At 41.9% G+C, this 17,769-nt stretch overlaps 1 protein-coding gene across 34 annotated transcripts in view; it reads left to right on the forward strand.

The window, feature by feature from the left end:
• The window catches only part of LOC138839325 (mucin-19), a 223,836-nt gene that overhangs the window by 165,812 nt on the left and 40,255 nt on the right, over positions 1-17,769 (forward strand). For 29 of the 34 annotated variants that reach the window (XM_070038897.1, XM_070038982.1, XM_070038948.1 and 26 more), the window contains 28 exons: positions 2,441-2,491; positions 3,046-3,099; positions 4,955-5,008; positions 5,149-5,202; positions 5,689-5,742; positions 5,877-5,930; positions 6,987-7,019; positions 7,282-7,335; positions 7,467-7,511; positions 7,688-7,735; positions 7,957-8,010; positions 9,230-9,283; positions 9,451-9,495; positions 10,123-10,176; positions 10,311-10,364; positions 11,423-11,455; positions 11,723-11,776; positions 11,907-11,951; positions 12,131-12,178; positions 12,403-12,456; positions 13,849-13,902; positions 14,060-14,113; positions 14,726-14,779; positions 14,914-14,967; positions 16,070-16,102; positions 16,585-16,629; positions 16,805-16,852; positions 17,074-17,127. In XM_070038897.1, the coding sequence (XP_069894998.1) occupies positions 2,441-2,491; positions 3,046-3,099; positions 4,955-5,008; positions 5,149-5,202; positions 5,689-5,742; positions 5,877-5,930; positions 6,987-7,019; positions 7,282-7,335; positions 7,467-7,511; positions 7,688-7,735; positions 7,957-8,010; positions 9,230-9,283; positions 9,451-9,495; positions 10,123-10,176; positions 10,311-10,364; positions 11,423-11,455; positions 11,723-11,776; positions 11,907-11,951; positions 12,131-12,178; positions 12,403-12,456; positions 13,849-13,902; positions 14,060-14,113; positions 14,726-14,779; positions 14,914-14,967; positions 16,070-16,102; positions 16,585-16,629; positions 16,805-16,852; positions 17,074-17,127 (1,392 nt within the window). The remainder of the gene's footprint in view (positions 1-2,440; positions 2,492-3,045; positions 3,100-4,954; positions 5,009-5,148; positions 5,203-5,688; positions 5,743-5,876; positions 5,931-6,986; positions 7,020-7,281; positions 7,336-7,466; positions 7,512-7,687; positions 7,736-7,956; positions 8,011-9,229; positions 9,284-9,450; positions 9,496-10,122; positions 10,177-10,310; positions 10,365-11,422; positions 11,456-11,722; positions 11,777-11,906; positions 11,952-12,130; positions 12,179-12,402; positions 12,457-13,848; positions 13,903-14,059; positions 14,114-14,725; positions 14,780-14,913; positions 14,968-16,069; positions 16,103-16,584; positions 16,630-16,804; positions 16,853-17,073; positions 17,128-17,769) is intronic. The other 5 variants (XM_070038943.1, XM_070038934.1, XM_070038971.1 and 2 more) reach the window with 5 other exon arrangements.

Genomic DNA, 17,769 nt, shown 5'->3' on the forward strand with positions numbered 1-17,769 from the left:
TTTTTTTTTTGCATAGAATCCCATACTTTTGGCTGGGGCCAGGCTCACATAGAATCATCCTACCTCTCTGCCCTAAACAACTGGGATTACAGGCATGTGCCATCACACCTAGCCTCTTAGCATAGGGCTACCTCTATTATGTCTCCTTTGGATTATAATAAAGGTATACTGATACCTTGTATCCTAGTCATATTCTACACTTATTATATACTAGTATACAAACATAGAACCAAGCCAAGCACCAGTGGCTCATGACTGTAATCCTAACTACTCAGGAGGCTGAGATCTGTCGTTCAAGGTTTGAAGCCAACCTGGGCAGGGAAGTCCATAAGAGTCCTATCTCTAATTTATCACAGAAAAAGCAGAAAGTGGTGCTGAAGCTTCAGTAGTAGAGTTCTAGACTCAAAGTCTGGAACTTAGAGACAGCATCCAAGCCCAGAGTTCAAGACCCAGGACTGGCAAAATAAGCAAATAAATAAAATAAAAATAATAGCAGCTTCCAAAATACCTCCTTAATTTTTTTTTCAAAAGGAGTTCCAAAGCTCAGTATATTTGTGTTTGTGAACTGTTACTTCTTATGAATATTATTTAGCTTTTATTGCATCCTGGTGTGTCTTTTTAATTTGAACAGATTTGAAAGATAAGACACAGAGGCTCAATCTTAAATATTTAATCTTTCTGTATTTCAGTATTTTATATTAGATTCTATAAACTCTTGGAAAGAGACATTTTAATGTATATTTTTATTGCAAAGATACTATACAGAGGGGTTACAGCTGCATGAGTAAGGTAATGAGTACATTTCCTATCAAGCACTGTTACCTCCTCCTTTGTTTTTCCCCTACCAGACCTTCCCACCCCACCTCCCCAACTTCTCCCTCTCCACCCCCTGAAGTTATAAAGTTCGGTTTCAACATAGTGTCTTGTACATATCATTGTTACAATGGGTCAACCTGCATCCTTATTTCAGCATTTTGTTATTTCCCTCCCCCCCCCCCAAATTAGAAAAATGTATATTATATACAAGATGCAGGGCACTGGAATCGAATACAGCAAAAACAGGGGTTGTAAAATGGAGGAAGAACATACAAAAGAAACCAAAAAAAAATCACATAGTACATTATAAATACATTAGACACAACAGGAAGAAAGACAAAACCCCTTGTGTCCCTATCTTGGGGTTCATTTCATTTATCACCATCTTCTATGGTCATATGTACATAGCTTTTGACCTTTTCTGCTTGTCCTAGACATATACTAGTTATAGCAAATAAGGGAAACCATGGGACCTATGTTTCTTTGGGCCTGGCTTACTTCATTTAATATAATTTTTTCCAAGTGAAGGAGACATTTTGACCTTGTTTAAGTCACTGTTATGGACCCTATCTGGTGGGATGTTCCGCATTTATAGTTGTCTAGCTGACCAGTAGACACCACCTTTGTTAGAAAGAGCACATGTCTTCTGCCTTTTTAATGTATCACTTGAGAGAACTTTGCATATGCCATGTACTTAATACCTACATATTGGACTTGGTTTTCATCTAGAACCTCATTTGTATAATGTAGGCCTTGAATCCCTTACCTTGAGAGAAAATATGATTTTTTCCCCTGAGATTTTTTAACCTGTTAGCAAATAGTTCAACATTCCAAAACACGAGCTCTTTCTATTCTGCTATCTTTTGGGGGGACAGGACGGTAGGGGAGGGGAGAAGGACGTACCAGTCTTGAGGCTGGAGCTTAGGGCCTGGGCATTGTCCCTGAACGTTTTTGCTTGAGGCTAGCACTCGACCACTTGAGCCACAGCTCTGCTTCTAGCTTTTTATTGGCTAATTGGAGATGAGTCTTACAGACTTTCCTGTCGGGGCTGGCTTCTGTGATCCTCAAAGCTCAGCCTCCTAAGTGACTAGGATTACAGATGGGAGCCACACTCATGTGAATCATTTGCAGCTTCTTCCATGATAAACCAGGATGCATTGCTACATTTACTTTTCCTTTGTCTTATACATTACTGGAGCAGATTCTGTGCAAATAGCAATGTTTACACAAAGTGGAATATTCTCTGAACACTCAGATGAAAAAATGTTTTGTGTAGCATTGCTAAGATAAAATGACACAACCCTGCCAGGCACCAGTGACTCACGCCTGTAATCCTAGCTACTCAGGAGGCTGAGATCTGAAGACTGCAGTTCAAAGCCAGCCCAGGCAGGAAAGCCCATGAGACTTTAAACTCTCCAATGAAGCACCCAAAATAGGTGTAAGTAGAACTGTGACTCAAGTGTCAGAGTGCTAGCCTTGAGCAAAATGGGTTAGGGACAGTGCCCAGGCCTGAGTGAAAGCCCCAGGACCTGCACCAATAAAATAAAATTAAAATTAAATGACACAACTCTTTTTAGTATCCCAAACCGCCAGAACTTAATCTTGTCCCATTTTTTTCCCTCAGGAGCTACAACAACCTCCACAAAGGGTGTTCACACTGTTGGATTCAATACAGGTGTGTGTCAGAGGCTTGGGCCTTGTGACCTAGGTTCTTTGATTTTTTTTCAGTTTTGAATTTTTTTTCTAAAAAGATGCCAAAAGTAGAGTTGAGAATCATATAGTTTTTAATCCCGAAAGAAGGGCAGTTCCTCATCAACAGTAACTTATCCTGTGAAATTTGTAACTTATCCTGTGAAATTTGTAAACGTTGCAAGCTTTTGGGGTAATTTCATTCTTTTTTTTTTTTTTTTTTTTTTTTTTTTGTCGGTAGTGGGGCTTGAACTCTGGGCCTGGGCGCTGTCCCTCAGCTCTTCAGCTCAAAGCGAGCGCTCTACCACTTGAGCTACAGCGCCACTTCTGGTTTCCTGGTGGTTTATTGGAGATAGGAGTCTCACGGTCTCTCCTGCCCGGGCTGGCTTTGAACCGCGATCCTCAGATCTCAGCCTCCTGAGTAGCTAGGATTACAGGCGTGAGCCACCAGCGCCCGGCCCCTCGTGCTGCTTCTAGCAGACTCACCACAGTTGGGCTCTGAGCTCTGTGATTCATTTTCTGTGATCTCTCCCCTCTCAGCAGCCACAACTTCCTCTGGAGTCAGTGGGACCAGTGGAGCTGGAAGCCCTGCAGGTAAACACTGACAGCCCCTCCTACCTCCACACACACAGCTGTGCAATGAGAGCTCCTATTGGTCCTCTGGGAAGAACACATTCTCAACAGAAATACCAAAACCCAGGATCTGATCTATCAACTAAGGGTCAAGCACTGAAACCTTCCTCTTTCCTTTCTTTTGCTTCATGAAGACTTCACTTTGGAACAAAGAACTGAGCACGTGTGAGATCATTAGAAGAGAATGTTTTAAAAACATTTTCATTATAAAGGAAGTCACAGTGCTCTCGAATCATGTCATTGGATATTTTGCAGGGAATAAATGTACTAAATCGTCATTCTAGCAAACACTGAAAGCGCTTGTTGGTACATTGGAAAAAAACCTCATCTATGAGAAGTAATTTCTTTAGATTATGGTGAAAAAGCTGAAACATTTGTCCTTTTCAGTCTCTAATTTTAAGTTCTAGTGTGATAGACTACAGAACTCTAACATTGAAAGCAACAGATAAGCATACTAATAATCCATATTTTTATTACTTACAAAAAGCAGGCCACCTGCTTTTTGTGTGTGCCTATCCTAGAGCTTGAACTCAGGCCCTGGCCTTAATGGTACATATTTCTAGTGTGGGTCAGATAGGAATACGAATTCCATGGCCAATTAACGTATTGGCTAGTGCTGCCATTACCAGCTAGTCAACACTAACCCAGAAGGTTTAGTCTCAGGATAAAAGAGGACTAGAAATTTATTTATTTATTTATTTATAATTTATTTATTTATTTTTGATCGTGGGGCTTGAACTTTGGGCCTAGGTGCTATCCCTCAGTTCCTCAGTTCAAGGCAAGCACTCTACTGTTTGAGCCACAGACCACTTCCTAGAAATTTTTATATTTACCTCTCATTAACTTTCTGTTTATTTATTTGTTGGTCCTGGGAGTTGAACTCAGGACCTGGGTGTTATCCCTGAGCTCTTTTGTTCAAGGTTAATACCCTGCCACTTGGAGCTGCAGCTCCACTTTCTGCTGGTTAATTGAAGATAAGAATCTCTTGGATTTTCTTGCATGGGATGGCTTTGAACAGAGACCATTAAATCTCAGTCTCCTGAGTTGCTAGGATTACAGGCATGAGCCACCTGCCCACAGCTTTTAACTTTAAATAGTGTTGCTCAATGATTGTCTCCATGAGAGATTAAAGATCAAAGTATATTTGATTGGTTTTCTTATTTTCAATAAGCAAGAACCACCTCCCCACTGGGACCTTGGATCAATACATCACTGGATATTATAAAAAAATTTTTTTTTTTTTTGGGTCCGGTCGTGGGGCCTGAACTCTGGGCCTGGGCACTGTCCCTCAGCTCTTCAGCTCAAGGCTAGTGCTCTACCACTTGAGCCACAGCGCCGCTTCCGGCTTTTTTCTTTTTGCTTATGTGGTGCTGAGGAATCGAACCCAGGGCCTTGAGCATGCAAGGCAAGCGCTCTACCACTGAGCCACCTTCCCAGCCCTATTATAAAAATTATTATGCTCATTTCCATTGGGAAATTTTCTACTCAATTTGCTAAACATGTCTACTGTTTATACAAGCTTTCTGTGAAAGGTATTCTTTCATTATATTCACTAATCACTAGTATCCAACAGGATTAAATAAATATTTGTGAGATGAGATAGATAGTTGATGCATAGAAAAAATAATTAAATCAACTTAGGAGCAGAAAGACCAATAAAAACATGATCAAAAACCAACCACATACATGATGAAGTCTATTTAAATGCTATTTCCCTGAACTGCCCAGGGCACAATCTCTGAATGATGTAGCCTAGGCGGCATTCATTGATTTATGCATAGAATGTTTCAATGGCTGGTGCTTTTTCTTGTTTCAGGCACCACTGGGGTGGCCAGAAGCACAACTGTTGCCCCTGGCAGTTCTAGCACAGGTGAGCTCCAAGCATGGAGGAAAGTTCTCATTCTGGAAATAAGGTCCTAAAGATGACTTCCATAATGTTTTTCTCATGTAAAAATGACACAGTGTATTTTTCTAAGTCTTCATCATGAACCTTCTCTCTCCCTCTTCCAGAAACCACAGCTTTTACAACAGTCAATAGTACTACTGCAGCAAGAAGGGAAACAGGTGAGAATTTGTGCATGTGTGTGTGTGTGTGTGTGTGTGTGTGAGTGTGTGTGTGCCTGTGTGTAAGAGAGAAAGAAGCAATTCATAGAACATAACATACACCGATTTATTTATCTTTACACATGTATACATGTACATACATATATTTTCTAAAATTATTACATTTTGAGCACATTTAAGCATTTAATCGGCCTCTCCCCTGACATCAGGAAAGATACTGGAATAGCAGGAAACCAAGCAGGTGAGCACTGGGGGGAAGCTCTCATCAGATCTCAGCAGAACTATCTCAACTTGTGAACATTGTCATTTTACGTTGGTTATGAGATGTTGAAAGCAGGAAGCGTGCATCTAATTCACCACATGGTCTGGCCATGAGAATTTTGTTACATTGAAAACACAAATGTAGGAATGCAAGTCTGCATTTTAGATTCAGGTCCTCCTCTGGCTTCCTGGTTGCTATGACAGCCTAGCTTCTTTGTGCTGCAGGTCCCACTGAGGTCAGCACTGGCACAACAGTTGGCCCTGCAGGTGTGAGCACAGGTGAGTTCACAGCTGGCCACACACTGTGCTGAGCCCATCCTGCACTGCACTTCCCTTGTGCTGCCTCTAAGCAGACTCACCACAGTTGGGCTCTGAGTTCTGTGATTCATTTTCTGTGATGTCTCCCCTCTCAGCAGCCACAACTTCCTCTGGAGTCAGTGGGACCAGTGGAGCTGGAAGCCCTGCAGGTAAACACTGGCAGCCCCTCCTACCTCCACACACACAGCTGTGCAATGAGAGCTCCTATTGGTCCTCTGGGAAGAACACATTCTCAACAGAAATACCTGAAACCCAGGATTTAATCTATCAACTGAGAGTCAGGCACTGAAACCTTTTTTTTTTTTTTTCACTTTCTTCTCCTTCAAGAAGAATACAACTTGGAATTAAGAACTGAGCACATACGAGGTCATTGGAAGAGAATTTTTTTTTAACATTTTTACTATAAGGAAGTCATTGTGCTCTTGAATCATCTGTCATTGGATATTTTGTTAGGGAAGAAATGGTGTGCTAAGTTGTAGTACTAGATACCACTGAAAGAACTTGTTAGTACATTGGGAAAAAAAACCCTCATCTATGAGAAGTCATTTCATTATGGAGAAAAGCTGAAATATTTGGCCTTTTCACTCTCTAATTTCAAGTTCTAGTGTGATAGGAACTACAGAACTCTTAACATTGAAAGCAACAGATAAGCATACTAATAATCCATATTTCTATTACTTACAAGTTCCATGCCATATGCCTTTGTGTGTGCCTATCCTGGAGCTTGAACTCAAGCCCTGGGTGCTGCCACTGAGTAGTTGTTCAAAGCTAGTACTCTACCACTTGAGATATATTTCTATTTCCAGGATGGTTCTTGATGATTAAATGGAGATTAAAAATTCTCATGGACTTTACTTGGTGGGCTAGATTCAAATCACATTCCTCAGGTTTTAGCCTGCAGAGGAGCTAGCATTACAGGCATGAGCCATAGGCAGCCTGCTCCATATGCTTTTAGTATTGAGATGCTTACCAATCTTATTTCAAGCAAGGCTTACTTAAGGCCTAGCTGAGAGGCATATAACTTGTGTGGAGTATGGTGGAGAAAAGTCTCACAGACTTTCCTGCCACAGCTAGCTTTGAGCCTCAGTCCTCAGACCTTGGCTTCCTGAATAGCTAAGATTACAGGCTTGAGCCTGTGCAAGATCTCCTATTTTTAATATAAATAATTAATACATACTTGTTATTTCTCATTTTCTTTTCATTAGGAACCACCACCAAAGCAGCAGAGAGACCAACAGGTAAACATGGGAAATGTTTTCAGATAACCTGCAAACTTTAAATAAAAAATTCTCCAGACAGGAAAGTCGATTCCTATCATGTGCTAAGCACATGGTAGACATGGAAGATGTCTCCCCTGTCATTTATAGGAACAGGAAATGCACAGTCACTAGACAGGAAGGGTCACTGATGTTCTAGAAGTAGCTGAAAAGGATGCTGTTGGCTACTTTCTCCTTCAGTTGAAAAAATGTCAATGTGCTGTTTTCTCTTTTTCCTGCCCAGCCACTGCTAAAGCATACCCAACTCCAACAGCTACACATGGGAGCTCCAACTCTGGTAAAGCACCAAAACGGGGGAGAACCCCTTCTCAGAAAGGATCTGCAATAATCAGTTCCCTAGTGATTCCCCCCACCATCCTTCTCCAGAACATTGATATTTGGCCCTCTCTTTTCATTTTCCTTTTTCAGAGGCCACAGCTTTCTCTGGAGTCACTGAAGCAGTGACAATAACAGGTACAAAATAAAGAAAAAGGGTAACTAGTGACTTCCAGCAATTTGAATCACTTGAAATAAATTCATGGTGGTTTATAGAGTAACACTTTTGTCTAAGTTACCAAGTTTTAGGATACCTATGCTTTACCACAAATTCTTTCATTGCTACACAAAAGAATGTACTCGATTTTCTTTAGGAGCCAAAACTACTGAGCCAGTAAGCCAAGTCTCTGGAAGCCATACAGGTAATAAGGAGAGAGTGACAACCTCTCCCTGATAGTTTCCATATTTTTCAGAAAGAGGAGATGTATGAGAGTTCAATCTTTCTGTCTTATTCCTCCATTTGGGAAAAGAAAGAACCTCAAAAATATTAAACGAGCCTGATAATAGATCTTCAATGACTGTGTTCAATGCTTTCCTTCACTTAAAGTGATCACTTAAAGATCTCTCCTCCCTGTGACTGCAGGTACCAGTGGAGGCATCTCCAGCATCACTTCTGAGTCTGGAAGCTCCATTACAAGTAAGTAAATTCTCTCGGAGGAACGTGTCCTTGTTAAATTGCATGGGAAATATGCTTTCCCAATCCTGCCCAATACTTGCTTAGAAACCAAAAGAACCACATAGAGGAAATCTGAAAATGAGAGGCTGCAGCTGTTAGTTCTGCCGTTGAGGACCATCTGGAGCCAAACTCTATGTCTGAAAGATGGTAGTATAAGAATGGCATTTGGTTCTGTCTGCACCCCAGAACACCCCAGGCTGCTGACTCTTATTCTAGGATGGGTTCTCTCACAAATCCTGGCCTTGTAGTATGATTTCTGGTTTGGTGCAGATAGGAACAGGTATTCCCTGGACAATTAACCCATTGGAGATTGTTGCTACTATAAGCAAGAGTCAACACTGACCAAGAAGGTTTATTCTCAGGTAAAAACAGGAATAGAATGAAGTCAGACTTACTTTCAACCTCTCATTGACTTTTTTTTGCTTGGCTGCAAGTATTGAACTACCTAATGGTCATCTTAGTGATGACTTAAAGATCAAAGCAGACTAGAACAGTTTCCTACTTGCATTAGTCAAAAACCACCTCTGGGGCCTTGAATAGATAGGGCACTGGATATAAAAAAAAAAAGTTATGCAGCAGGACACTGGTGGCTCATGCCTGTAATCCGAGCTACTCAGGAGGCTGAGATCTGAGGATTGGGATTCAAAGCCAGCCTGGGCAGGAAAGTCCATGAGACTCTTATCTCCAATAAACCAGTAGAAAACCGGAAGTGGTGCTGTAGCTCCAGTGGTAGAGCACTGGCCTTGAGCTGAAGAGCGCAGGGACAGCACCCAAGCCCAGAGTTCAAGCCCCACGACCGACAAAAAAAAAAAAAATGTTATGTTTGCTTCCACTGGGAACTTTTGTATTCTATTTGCTAAGCATGCCTTCTGTATATAACGCAGGCTTCCTGTGAAAGGTAATAATTTATTATGTTCACTGATCTCTAGTGTTGAATAGGGTTAAATAAATATTGGTTGGATGAAATAGATAGTTGGTAAACAGAAAAGGTAATTGGCTCAGTCTAGGAGCAGACACCAATAAAAACACGTTCAAACACCAATCACATACATGATAAAGTCTATGTGAACTGTATCTTCACAAGCTGCCCAGGGCACACTCTCTGAATGATGTAGCCCAAGTGACATTCTTTGGTTTATATATGGAATGCTTCAAGTGCTGATGACTTTTCTTATTTCAGGCACCACTGGTGTGGCCAGAAGCACAACTGTTGTCCCTGGAAGTTCCAGCACAGGTGAGCTACAAGCTTGGAAGAAACTGCCCATTCTGGAAATAAGGTGCTAGAGATGACTCTTATGTTGTTCTTCTCATGGAAGAGCAACACAAAGTATTTCCCCTTTTTCCTAAAAACTCACCCTTAACCACCATCTCCTCTCTGTCTCTCTCTTTCACAAACCATAGCTTTTATAACAGTCAGTGGCACCACTGCTGCAGGAAAGGAGACAGGTGAGAATCTGTGTGTGTGCGTGTGTGTGCGTGTGTGTGTGTGTGTGTGTGTGTGTGTGTGTGTGTGTGTGTGTGTGTGAAAGAGAGAGAGAGAGAGAGAGAAAGAGAGAGAGAGACTGACAGAGATACAGACAGAGACCAGACAGAAAGAAGCACCTGATGGGAACATAAGATATTCAGGTATATATATATATATATATATATATATATATATATATATATATATATATATATATATATATATACATACATACATATACATATACATATATCTGTTTCCTCCAAAATGTAAGTTTTAAGCACTTTCAAGCATATTATCCACTTCCCCCTCCCCACTGCCTATCTCTCAGCAGAGATACTGGAACAACAGCAAACCAAACAGGTGACCACTGGGGAAAATCTCTCCTCAGATGCCAGCAGGACTATCTTAACTTGTGATCACTGTCATGTTGATTTGGTTCTGATATGTGGAAAGCAGGAAAATGCATCTGATTCATCGTGTGCTATGGCCATGAGAATTTCATTACTATAAACGAACAAATGTACAAATCCACATGTGCATTTTAGATTCAGGTCCTCCTCTGGCTTCCTGAGTTGCTATGACAGCCTAGCTTCTTTGTGCTGCAGGTCCCACTGAGGTCAGCACTGGCACAACAGTTGGCCCTGCAGGTGTGAGCACAGGTGAGTTCACAGCTGGCCACACACTGTGCTGAGCCCATCCTGCACTGCACTTCCCTTGTGCTGCTTCCAAGCAGACTCACCACAGTTGGGCTCTGAGCTCTGTGATTCATTTTCTGTGATCTCTCCCCTCTCAGCAGCCACAACTTCCTCTGGAGTCAGTGGGACCAGTGGAGCTGGAAGCCCTGCAGGTAAACACTGACAGCCCCTCCTACCTCCACACACACAGCTGTGCAATGAGAGCTCCTATTGGTCCTCTGGGAAGAACACATTCTCAACAGAAATGCCTGAAACCCTGGATTTGATCTATCAACTAAGGGTCAGGCACTGAAATCTACTTTCCTTTTCTTCTGCTTCAAGAAGACTTCACCTTGAAACTAAAAACTGAGCACATGTTAGCCCATTGAAAGAGAATATTTCTTACATGTTCACTATAAGTAAAGGAAGTCATTGTGCTCTCAAACCCATCAGTCTTGCATATTTTGCAGGGTACAAAGAGTGTACTAATAGTTAATTCTATATACCACTGAAAGTGCTTGATGGGACATTGGTAAAAGCCAGAGGAGAAGACTTTTGCTTTACATTAGGATTAAATATTGGTCCTTCCTTATTGCTCTCTAATTTCAAGTTCATCTACCATAGGGAATGCAAAACTCTAACATTGAAAGCAACAGATAAGGATGCTAACAATCTGTATCTCTACTCCTTTTGAGTTCCTTACCATATGCTTTTGGGGGAGGGGGTTGTGCCTGTCCTGGGGACTTGAGCTAAGGGCCTGGGAGCTGTCTCAGAGCTTTTTCATTCAAAGGTAGTACTCTACCACTTGAAACATAAGTCTAGATCTGGCTTTTTTGTGTGGTTGACTGGAAATAAGAATCTCACAGATTTTCCTGCTTGGGCAGATTTCAAACTATGATCCTCAGGTATCAGCCTTCTAAGTATCTTGGATTCCAGGCATAGCCATCAGCAGCCTGTTGCATGTGTTCTTTTATTGAGATGCGTACCAATCTTATTCCAAGCAACAATTCCACAAGGCCCAGCTGAGAAGTATATGAGTTTTGTGGAATATGGTAGAGAAAAATCTCACAGACATTGCTGCCAAGGCTGGCTTTGAACCTCAGTCCTCAGATAATGGCCTCCTGAATAGTTAAGATTACACAATGGACCCCTAGGTACCAGGCATACAATGTCCTATTTTTCACACAAATCATCCACACGTAATTTTCACTTCTCATTTTCTTTTCCTTAGGAACCACCACCAAAGCAGCAGAGAGACCAACAGGTAAACATGCCAGGTGGCTTTCAGATGACCTTCAAACTTTGAATAAAGAAATTACCCAGACAACAAAGTTGGTTCCTATTTTGTATTAAGCACATGGCAGACAGGAACGTTGTTTCCCCTGTGAACTATAGCAACAGGAAATGCACAGTCACTAGACAGGAAGTGTCCTTGGCTCCCTCGAAGTCCCTGATAAAGATGCTGTTGGCTACTTTCTCCTCCAGGCTGCAAAAATGTCACCTTGCTCTTCTTTCTCTTTTTCCCACACAGGCACTGCTGGAGAATACAGGACTCCAACTGCTGCACATGGGAGCTCCAGCTCTGGTAAAACACCAAAACTTCTCAGAAAAGATCTTCTCAGAAAAGATCTGCAATAATCAGTTCCCCTAGTGATCCCCCATCCTTTCCTCAGAACATTCAACTTTGCCCTCTCTTTTCATTTTCCCCATTTCAGAGGCCACAGCTTTCTCGGCAGTCACTGAAGCAGTAACAATAACAGGTAAAGAAAAAATAAGAAAAAGGATAGCTAATGACTTCCAACAATTGAATTCATTGAAATAAATTCTCAGTGATTTTTACTAATAACACTTTCTTCTGAGTTAGCAAGTTTTAAGACATGTATACTTTACCCAAAATACTTACATTGCTATACAAAAGTTTGTTCCCTATTTTCTTTAGGAGCCAAGACTACTGCACCAGGAAGCCAAGTCTCTGGCAGACAAACAGGTAATAATGGAAGAATATCAGCCAATCCCTGAAATTTCCATAACTCAGTAGAAAGAGATGCCTGAAAGTTCAGTCTTTCTGTTTTATTCCTCTTTGGGGGAAAGAAAGAACCCCAAAAGAACATGCAATTGAGCCCCAGGATAGACAGACCTTCTATGACTTCTGTTCAATGTTTTCCTTCCTTTAAAGTGATGGCTTATAGATCCTCCTCCCTGTGATTGCAGGTACCAGCGGAGGCCTCTCCAGCCCCACTTCTGCATCTGGAATCTCCATCGCAAGTAAGTGAATTCCCTCAGAGGCTCTCAGCCTATTCAGTTTCACTGGGAAACCAAACCTTTCCCCACCCCATGTTCCCAATATTCCTAATACGTGCTTAGAAACCAACTTTGAGCAAATGAGTGAAAAGGAGAGGTTGCAGCTGTGAGCACTGCTTCTGAGGACCAGCTCAAGCTGGACACTATGCCTGAAAGAACACTATTTGGTCTTCCCTACATACAACCACAGACAGACTACTGACACTCACCCTAAGATGTTTTCTTTTCTGAATTGCTGGCCTTAAGGCTCAGATTTCTGGTAGGGGTGGGATAGGATTCCCTGCACATTTAATGCATTGGATAGTATTGTCATTACCAGCAGGAGTGAACACTGGCCCAGAAGGTTTATTCTCTGGATCAAAGAGGACTATATTTTGGAATTTTTTACTTCTTATTAACTTCTTTTCTTCCTGCAACATTTTATATTTTATTTATTTACTTAGTTATGTTGGTCCTGTGGCCTGACCTCAGGAGTTCTGGCCCTGATCTCTTTTTTTTTTTTTTTGCCAATCGTGGGCCTGAACTCTGGGCCTGGGCACTGTCCCTCAGCTCTTCGGCTCAAGGCTAGTTAGTACTCTACTACTTGAGCCACAGCACCACTTCCAGCTTTTTCTGCTTATGTGGTACTGAGGAATCGAACCCAGGGCCTATGTATGCAAGGCAAGCATTCTACCATTGAGCCACCTTTCCAGCCCCTGGCCCTGATCTCTTTGCTCTAGGTTAGCACTCTGCCACTTTGAGCTACTGCTCCACATTCTGGTGGTTAATTGGAGCTCAGGGTCTCTGGAACTTTTCATTATGGGATTGCTTTGAGCCATGAACCTCAAATCTCATCCACTTGAGTAGCTAGGATTACAGGTATGAGCCAGCCACTCCCAGCTTTTAGCTCCAAATATAGTTACTCAGCATTAAGTTGACTCAGTGCTGGATTAAATATCAAAGCAGACTTGGTTTTCCTACTTGCGGTTGTCAAGAATCATCTCTGAAGCCTTGGATAAATAGATCACTGAATATAAAAAAATTATGTTCACATCCATTGAGATCTTTTGTGTTCAGTTTGCTCTGCATTCCTATTGTACATAATACAGGCTTCCTGTGAAAGGTATTCTTTTATTATGTTCACTGATCACTAGTGTTGAACAGGGTTAAATAAATAATTGTTGGATGAGATGTATAGTAGATAGAACAGAGACTCATGAATACATGTTTAAACACCAACCACATACATGATGAAGCCTATATGGCCAGTATCTCTACAGGATTCTCAGGGCACACTCTCTGAATGATGTAGCCCAGGTGACATTCTTTGGTTTATACATGGAATGCTTCAAGTGCTGATGACTTTTCTCATTTCAGGCACCACTGGTGTGGCCAGAAGCACAACCGTTGCCCCTGGAAGTTCCAGCACAGGTGAGCTACAAGCTTGGAACAAAATGTCTATTCTGGAAATAAGGTGCTAGAAATGACTTTCATGTTGTTCTTCTCATGGAAGAGCAACAAAGATTATTTTCCCTTTTTCCTCAGACTTCACCCTTACAAACCCCTCCTCTCTCTTTCTCCCTTTTAGAAACTACAGCTTTTACAACAGTCAGTATTTCCACTGCTCCACAAAAGGAGACAGGTGAGAATTGGTGTGTGGGTGTGGGTGTGAGAGAGAAAGAGAGAGACAGGCAGACAGACAGAGAGACACAGATAGACAGACAGACAGACAGACAGACACAGGCAGGCAGGCAGACAGACAGAGACAGAGACAGACAGAGAAAGGAGCACCACATGTGAACATAACATATTCAGGTGTATGTATCTTTACATCTCTCTCTCTCTCTCTCTCTCTCTCTCTCTCTCTATATATATATATATATATATATATATATATATACATATATCTTTCCTCCAAAATTTAAATTTTGAGCATATTTCAGCATTTTATCTGATCTTCCACTGCCTAACTCTCAGCAGAGATACTGGAACAACAGGAAAGCTAACAGTTGAGCATTGGGAAAAAGCTCTCAACAAATTCCAGCAGAAGTATCTCAACTTGTGAACATTGTCATTTTACGCTGGTTATGCGATGCTGAAAGCAGGAGAATGCATCTAATTCACCACATGGTCTGGCCATGAGAATTTTGTTACTTTGAAAATACAAATGTAGGAATGCATGGATGCATTTTAGATTCAGGTCCTCCTCTGGCTTCCTGAGTTGCTATGACAGCCTAGCTTCTTTGTGCTGCAGGTCCCACTGAGGTCAGCACTGGCACAACAGTTGGCCCTGCAGGTGTGAGCACAGGTGAGTTCACAGCTGGCCACACACTGTGCTGAGCCCATCCTGCATTGCACTTCCCTTGTGCTGCTTCCAAGCAGACTCACCACAGTTGGGCTCTGAGCTCTGTGATTCATTTTCTGTGATGTCTCCCCTCTCAGCAGCCACAACTTCCTCTGGAGTCAGTGGGACCAGTGGAGCTGGAAGCCCTGCAGGTAAACACTGACAGCCCCTCCTACCTCCACACACACAGCTGTGCAATGAGAGCTCCTATTGGTCCTCTGGGAAGAACACATTCTCAACAGAAATACCTGAAACCCAGGATTTGATCTATCAACATAGTGTCAGGCACTGAAACCCCCTTCCTTTCCTGTCTTTTGCTTTAAGAAGATTTCACCTTGGAACTAGAACTGAGCATGTGTTACACTGTTGGAAATATTTTTTGAATATTGTCACTATAAAGGAGGTTATTATACTCTTAAACTCATGGGTCTTGGATATTTTACACTGTAGAAATGGTGTATTAAATCTTGGTTCTAGAAACCACTGAAATAGCTTGTTGGTAAATTGAAAAAACTCATCTATGAGAAACAATTTCTGTACATTATGGTGAAAACGTTGATCTATTTGTTCTTTTTACTCTCTAATTTCAAGTTCCAGTATCATCTGGACTGTAAAACTCTTTTAACACTTAAATCAAGAAATAAGGATGCTAATAATCCATATCTCTATTACTTATGAGTTCCATACCATACATGTGTGTGGAAGAAGAGGAGGAGGAGGAGGAGGAGGAGGAGGAGGAGGAGGAGGAGGAGGAGGAGGAGGAGGAGTCCTGGAGATTGAACACAGGCCCTGGGAGGGGTCCCTAAGCTTTTTTCCTTCCAAACTAGTTTTCCACTATTTGAGTTCTATTTCTAGCTTTTTTGGTTAATTGGAGATAAGAATCTTACTTTTTTTTTCCTGCTTAGGCTGGCTTCAAACTGAGATCATCAGATCTCAGATTCCTGAGTAGCTAGGATTATAGGCATGAACCATCAGTAGCCTGCTCTATATGCTTTTTTATTGAGGTGCTTACCACTTTTATTCCAAGCAAAGATTTCCCAAGGCTCAGCTGAGAAACATATGAGTTGTATGGAATATGGTAAAGAAAAGTCTCACAGACTTTGCTGCCAAGGCTGGCTTTGAACCTCAATGCTCAGATCTTTACATCCCGAGTAGCTTAAGATTACACACTTGAGCCACAAGTGCCAGGCATAAAATGTCCTATTTTTCACGTAAATCATCCACATATAATTTTCACTTCTCATTTTTCATTAGGAACCACCACTAAAGCGGCAGAGAGACCAACAGGTAAACGTGGGAAATGCTTTGAGATGGTTCAAACACTGAATAAACAAATTATGCAGACAGCAATGTTTGTTCCTACATTGTGCTTGCAAAAGCACATGTGTCATTTATACTAACAGGAAATGCACAGTAACCAAACCAGAAGTATCATTGGCTCCTTTGAAGTTGCTGATAAGGATGCTCTTGGCTACTTTCTCTTCTAGTCTGCAAAAATGATGCTGTTGGCTACTTTCTTCTCTAGTCTGCCTGTGTGCCTGAAAGATTGTGGTAAAAGTATGGCATTTTTGTCAGCTTACTGTTCTCTTCTTTCCTGCCGGGCACGACTAGAGTATACCCAACTCCAACAGCTGCACATATGAGCTCCAGCTCTGGTAAAACACTAACACTAGGGAAGAACTACTTCTCAGAAGGGTTCTGGAATAATTAGATCCCCTCTTCTCAGAGCATTCACATTTTGCCCTTTCTTTTCATTTCCCCCCTTTCAGAAGCCAGAACTTTCTCTGCAATCACGGAAGCAGTAACAGTAACAGGTAATAAATAAATAGTAGGGGTAATGAGCGACTTCCAGCACTTTGATTCACTTGAAATAAATTCACAATGGATTTGATCAATAATACTTCGAAGTTACCAAGTTTTAGAATACCTTTACTTTCCCCCCGCAATTTTTCCATTGATATACAAAAGAATGTTCTCTATTATCTTTAGGGGCCAAGACTACTGCTCCAGGAAGCCAAGTCTCTGACAGGCAAACAGGTAATTATGAGAGAGCATCAACCTATTCCTGATATGTTCCATAATTCAGAGGAAGGAGATGTCTGAGAGTTCAGTCTTTCTGGTTTTCCCCCATTGGAGAAAAGAAAGAACCTCAAAAAACCATGCGAATGAGCCCTAGAATAGACCTCGATTGACTTGTGTTGGATGCTCTCCTTCATTTAAAGTGACGACTTATAGATCTCTCCTGCCCCTAATTGCAGGTACCAGTGGCAGCATCTCCAGCATCACTTCTGAATCTGGAAGGTCCATTCCAAGTAAGTGAATTCTCTTAGAGGCACTCACCCCTGTTGAATTGCAAGGAAAAATGCTTTCACAAACCTGCCCTCACTTTCCCAAAGTTCTCCAATACTTGCTTGGAAACCAATAGAACTACGTGGAGGAAATCTGAAAATGAGAGGCTGCCGCTGAGGACCATCTGGAGCCAAACTCTAGGCCTGAATGACTGTAGTATAAGAATGACATTGGGAGGGGGGCGGGGCCTGGGAAGGTGGCTCAGTGGTAGAGTGCTTGCCTTGCATGCCTGAGGCCCTGGGTTCCATTCCTTAGCACCACATAAGCAGAAAAAGCTGGAAGTGGCGCTGTGGCTCAAGTGGTAGAGCACTAGCCTTGAGCTGAAGAGCTGAGACACAGCACCCAGGCCCAGAATTCAGGCCCCACGACCGACAAAAAAGAAAAAGAAAGAAAAAAGAATGACATTTGTTTCTGTCTGCACACCAGAACAGCCAGGCTGCTGACACTTACTCTAGGATGGTTTCCTGGCCTTGTGGTGTAGGTGTCTCTGGTAGATAGGAACAGGAATTCCCTAGACTATAAGCCCATTGGAAATTGTTCCCAGTAAAAGCAGGAGTCAACACTGAGCAAGAAGGTTTAACTCAGGTGAAAACAGGAATAGAATG

This window comes from Dipodomys merriami, unplaced genomic scaffold (assembly GCF_024711535.1).
Source record: "Dipodomys merriami isolate MVZ:Mamm:240054 unplaced genomic scaffold, mDipMer1.0.p SCAF_10, whole genome shotgun sequence".
NCBI lineage: Eukaryota > Metazoa > Chordata > Mammalia > Rodentia > Heteromyidae > Dipodomys > Dipodomys merriami.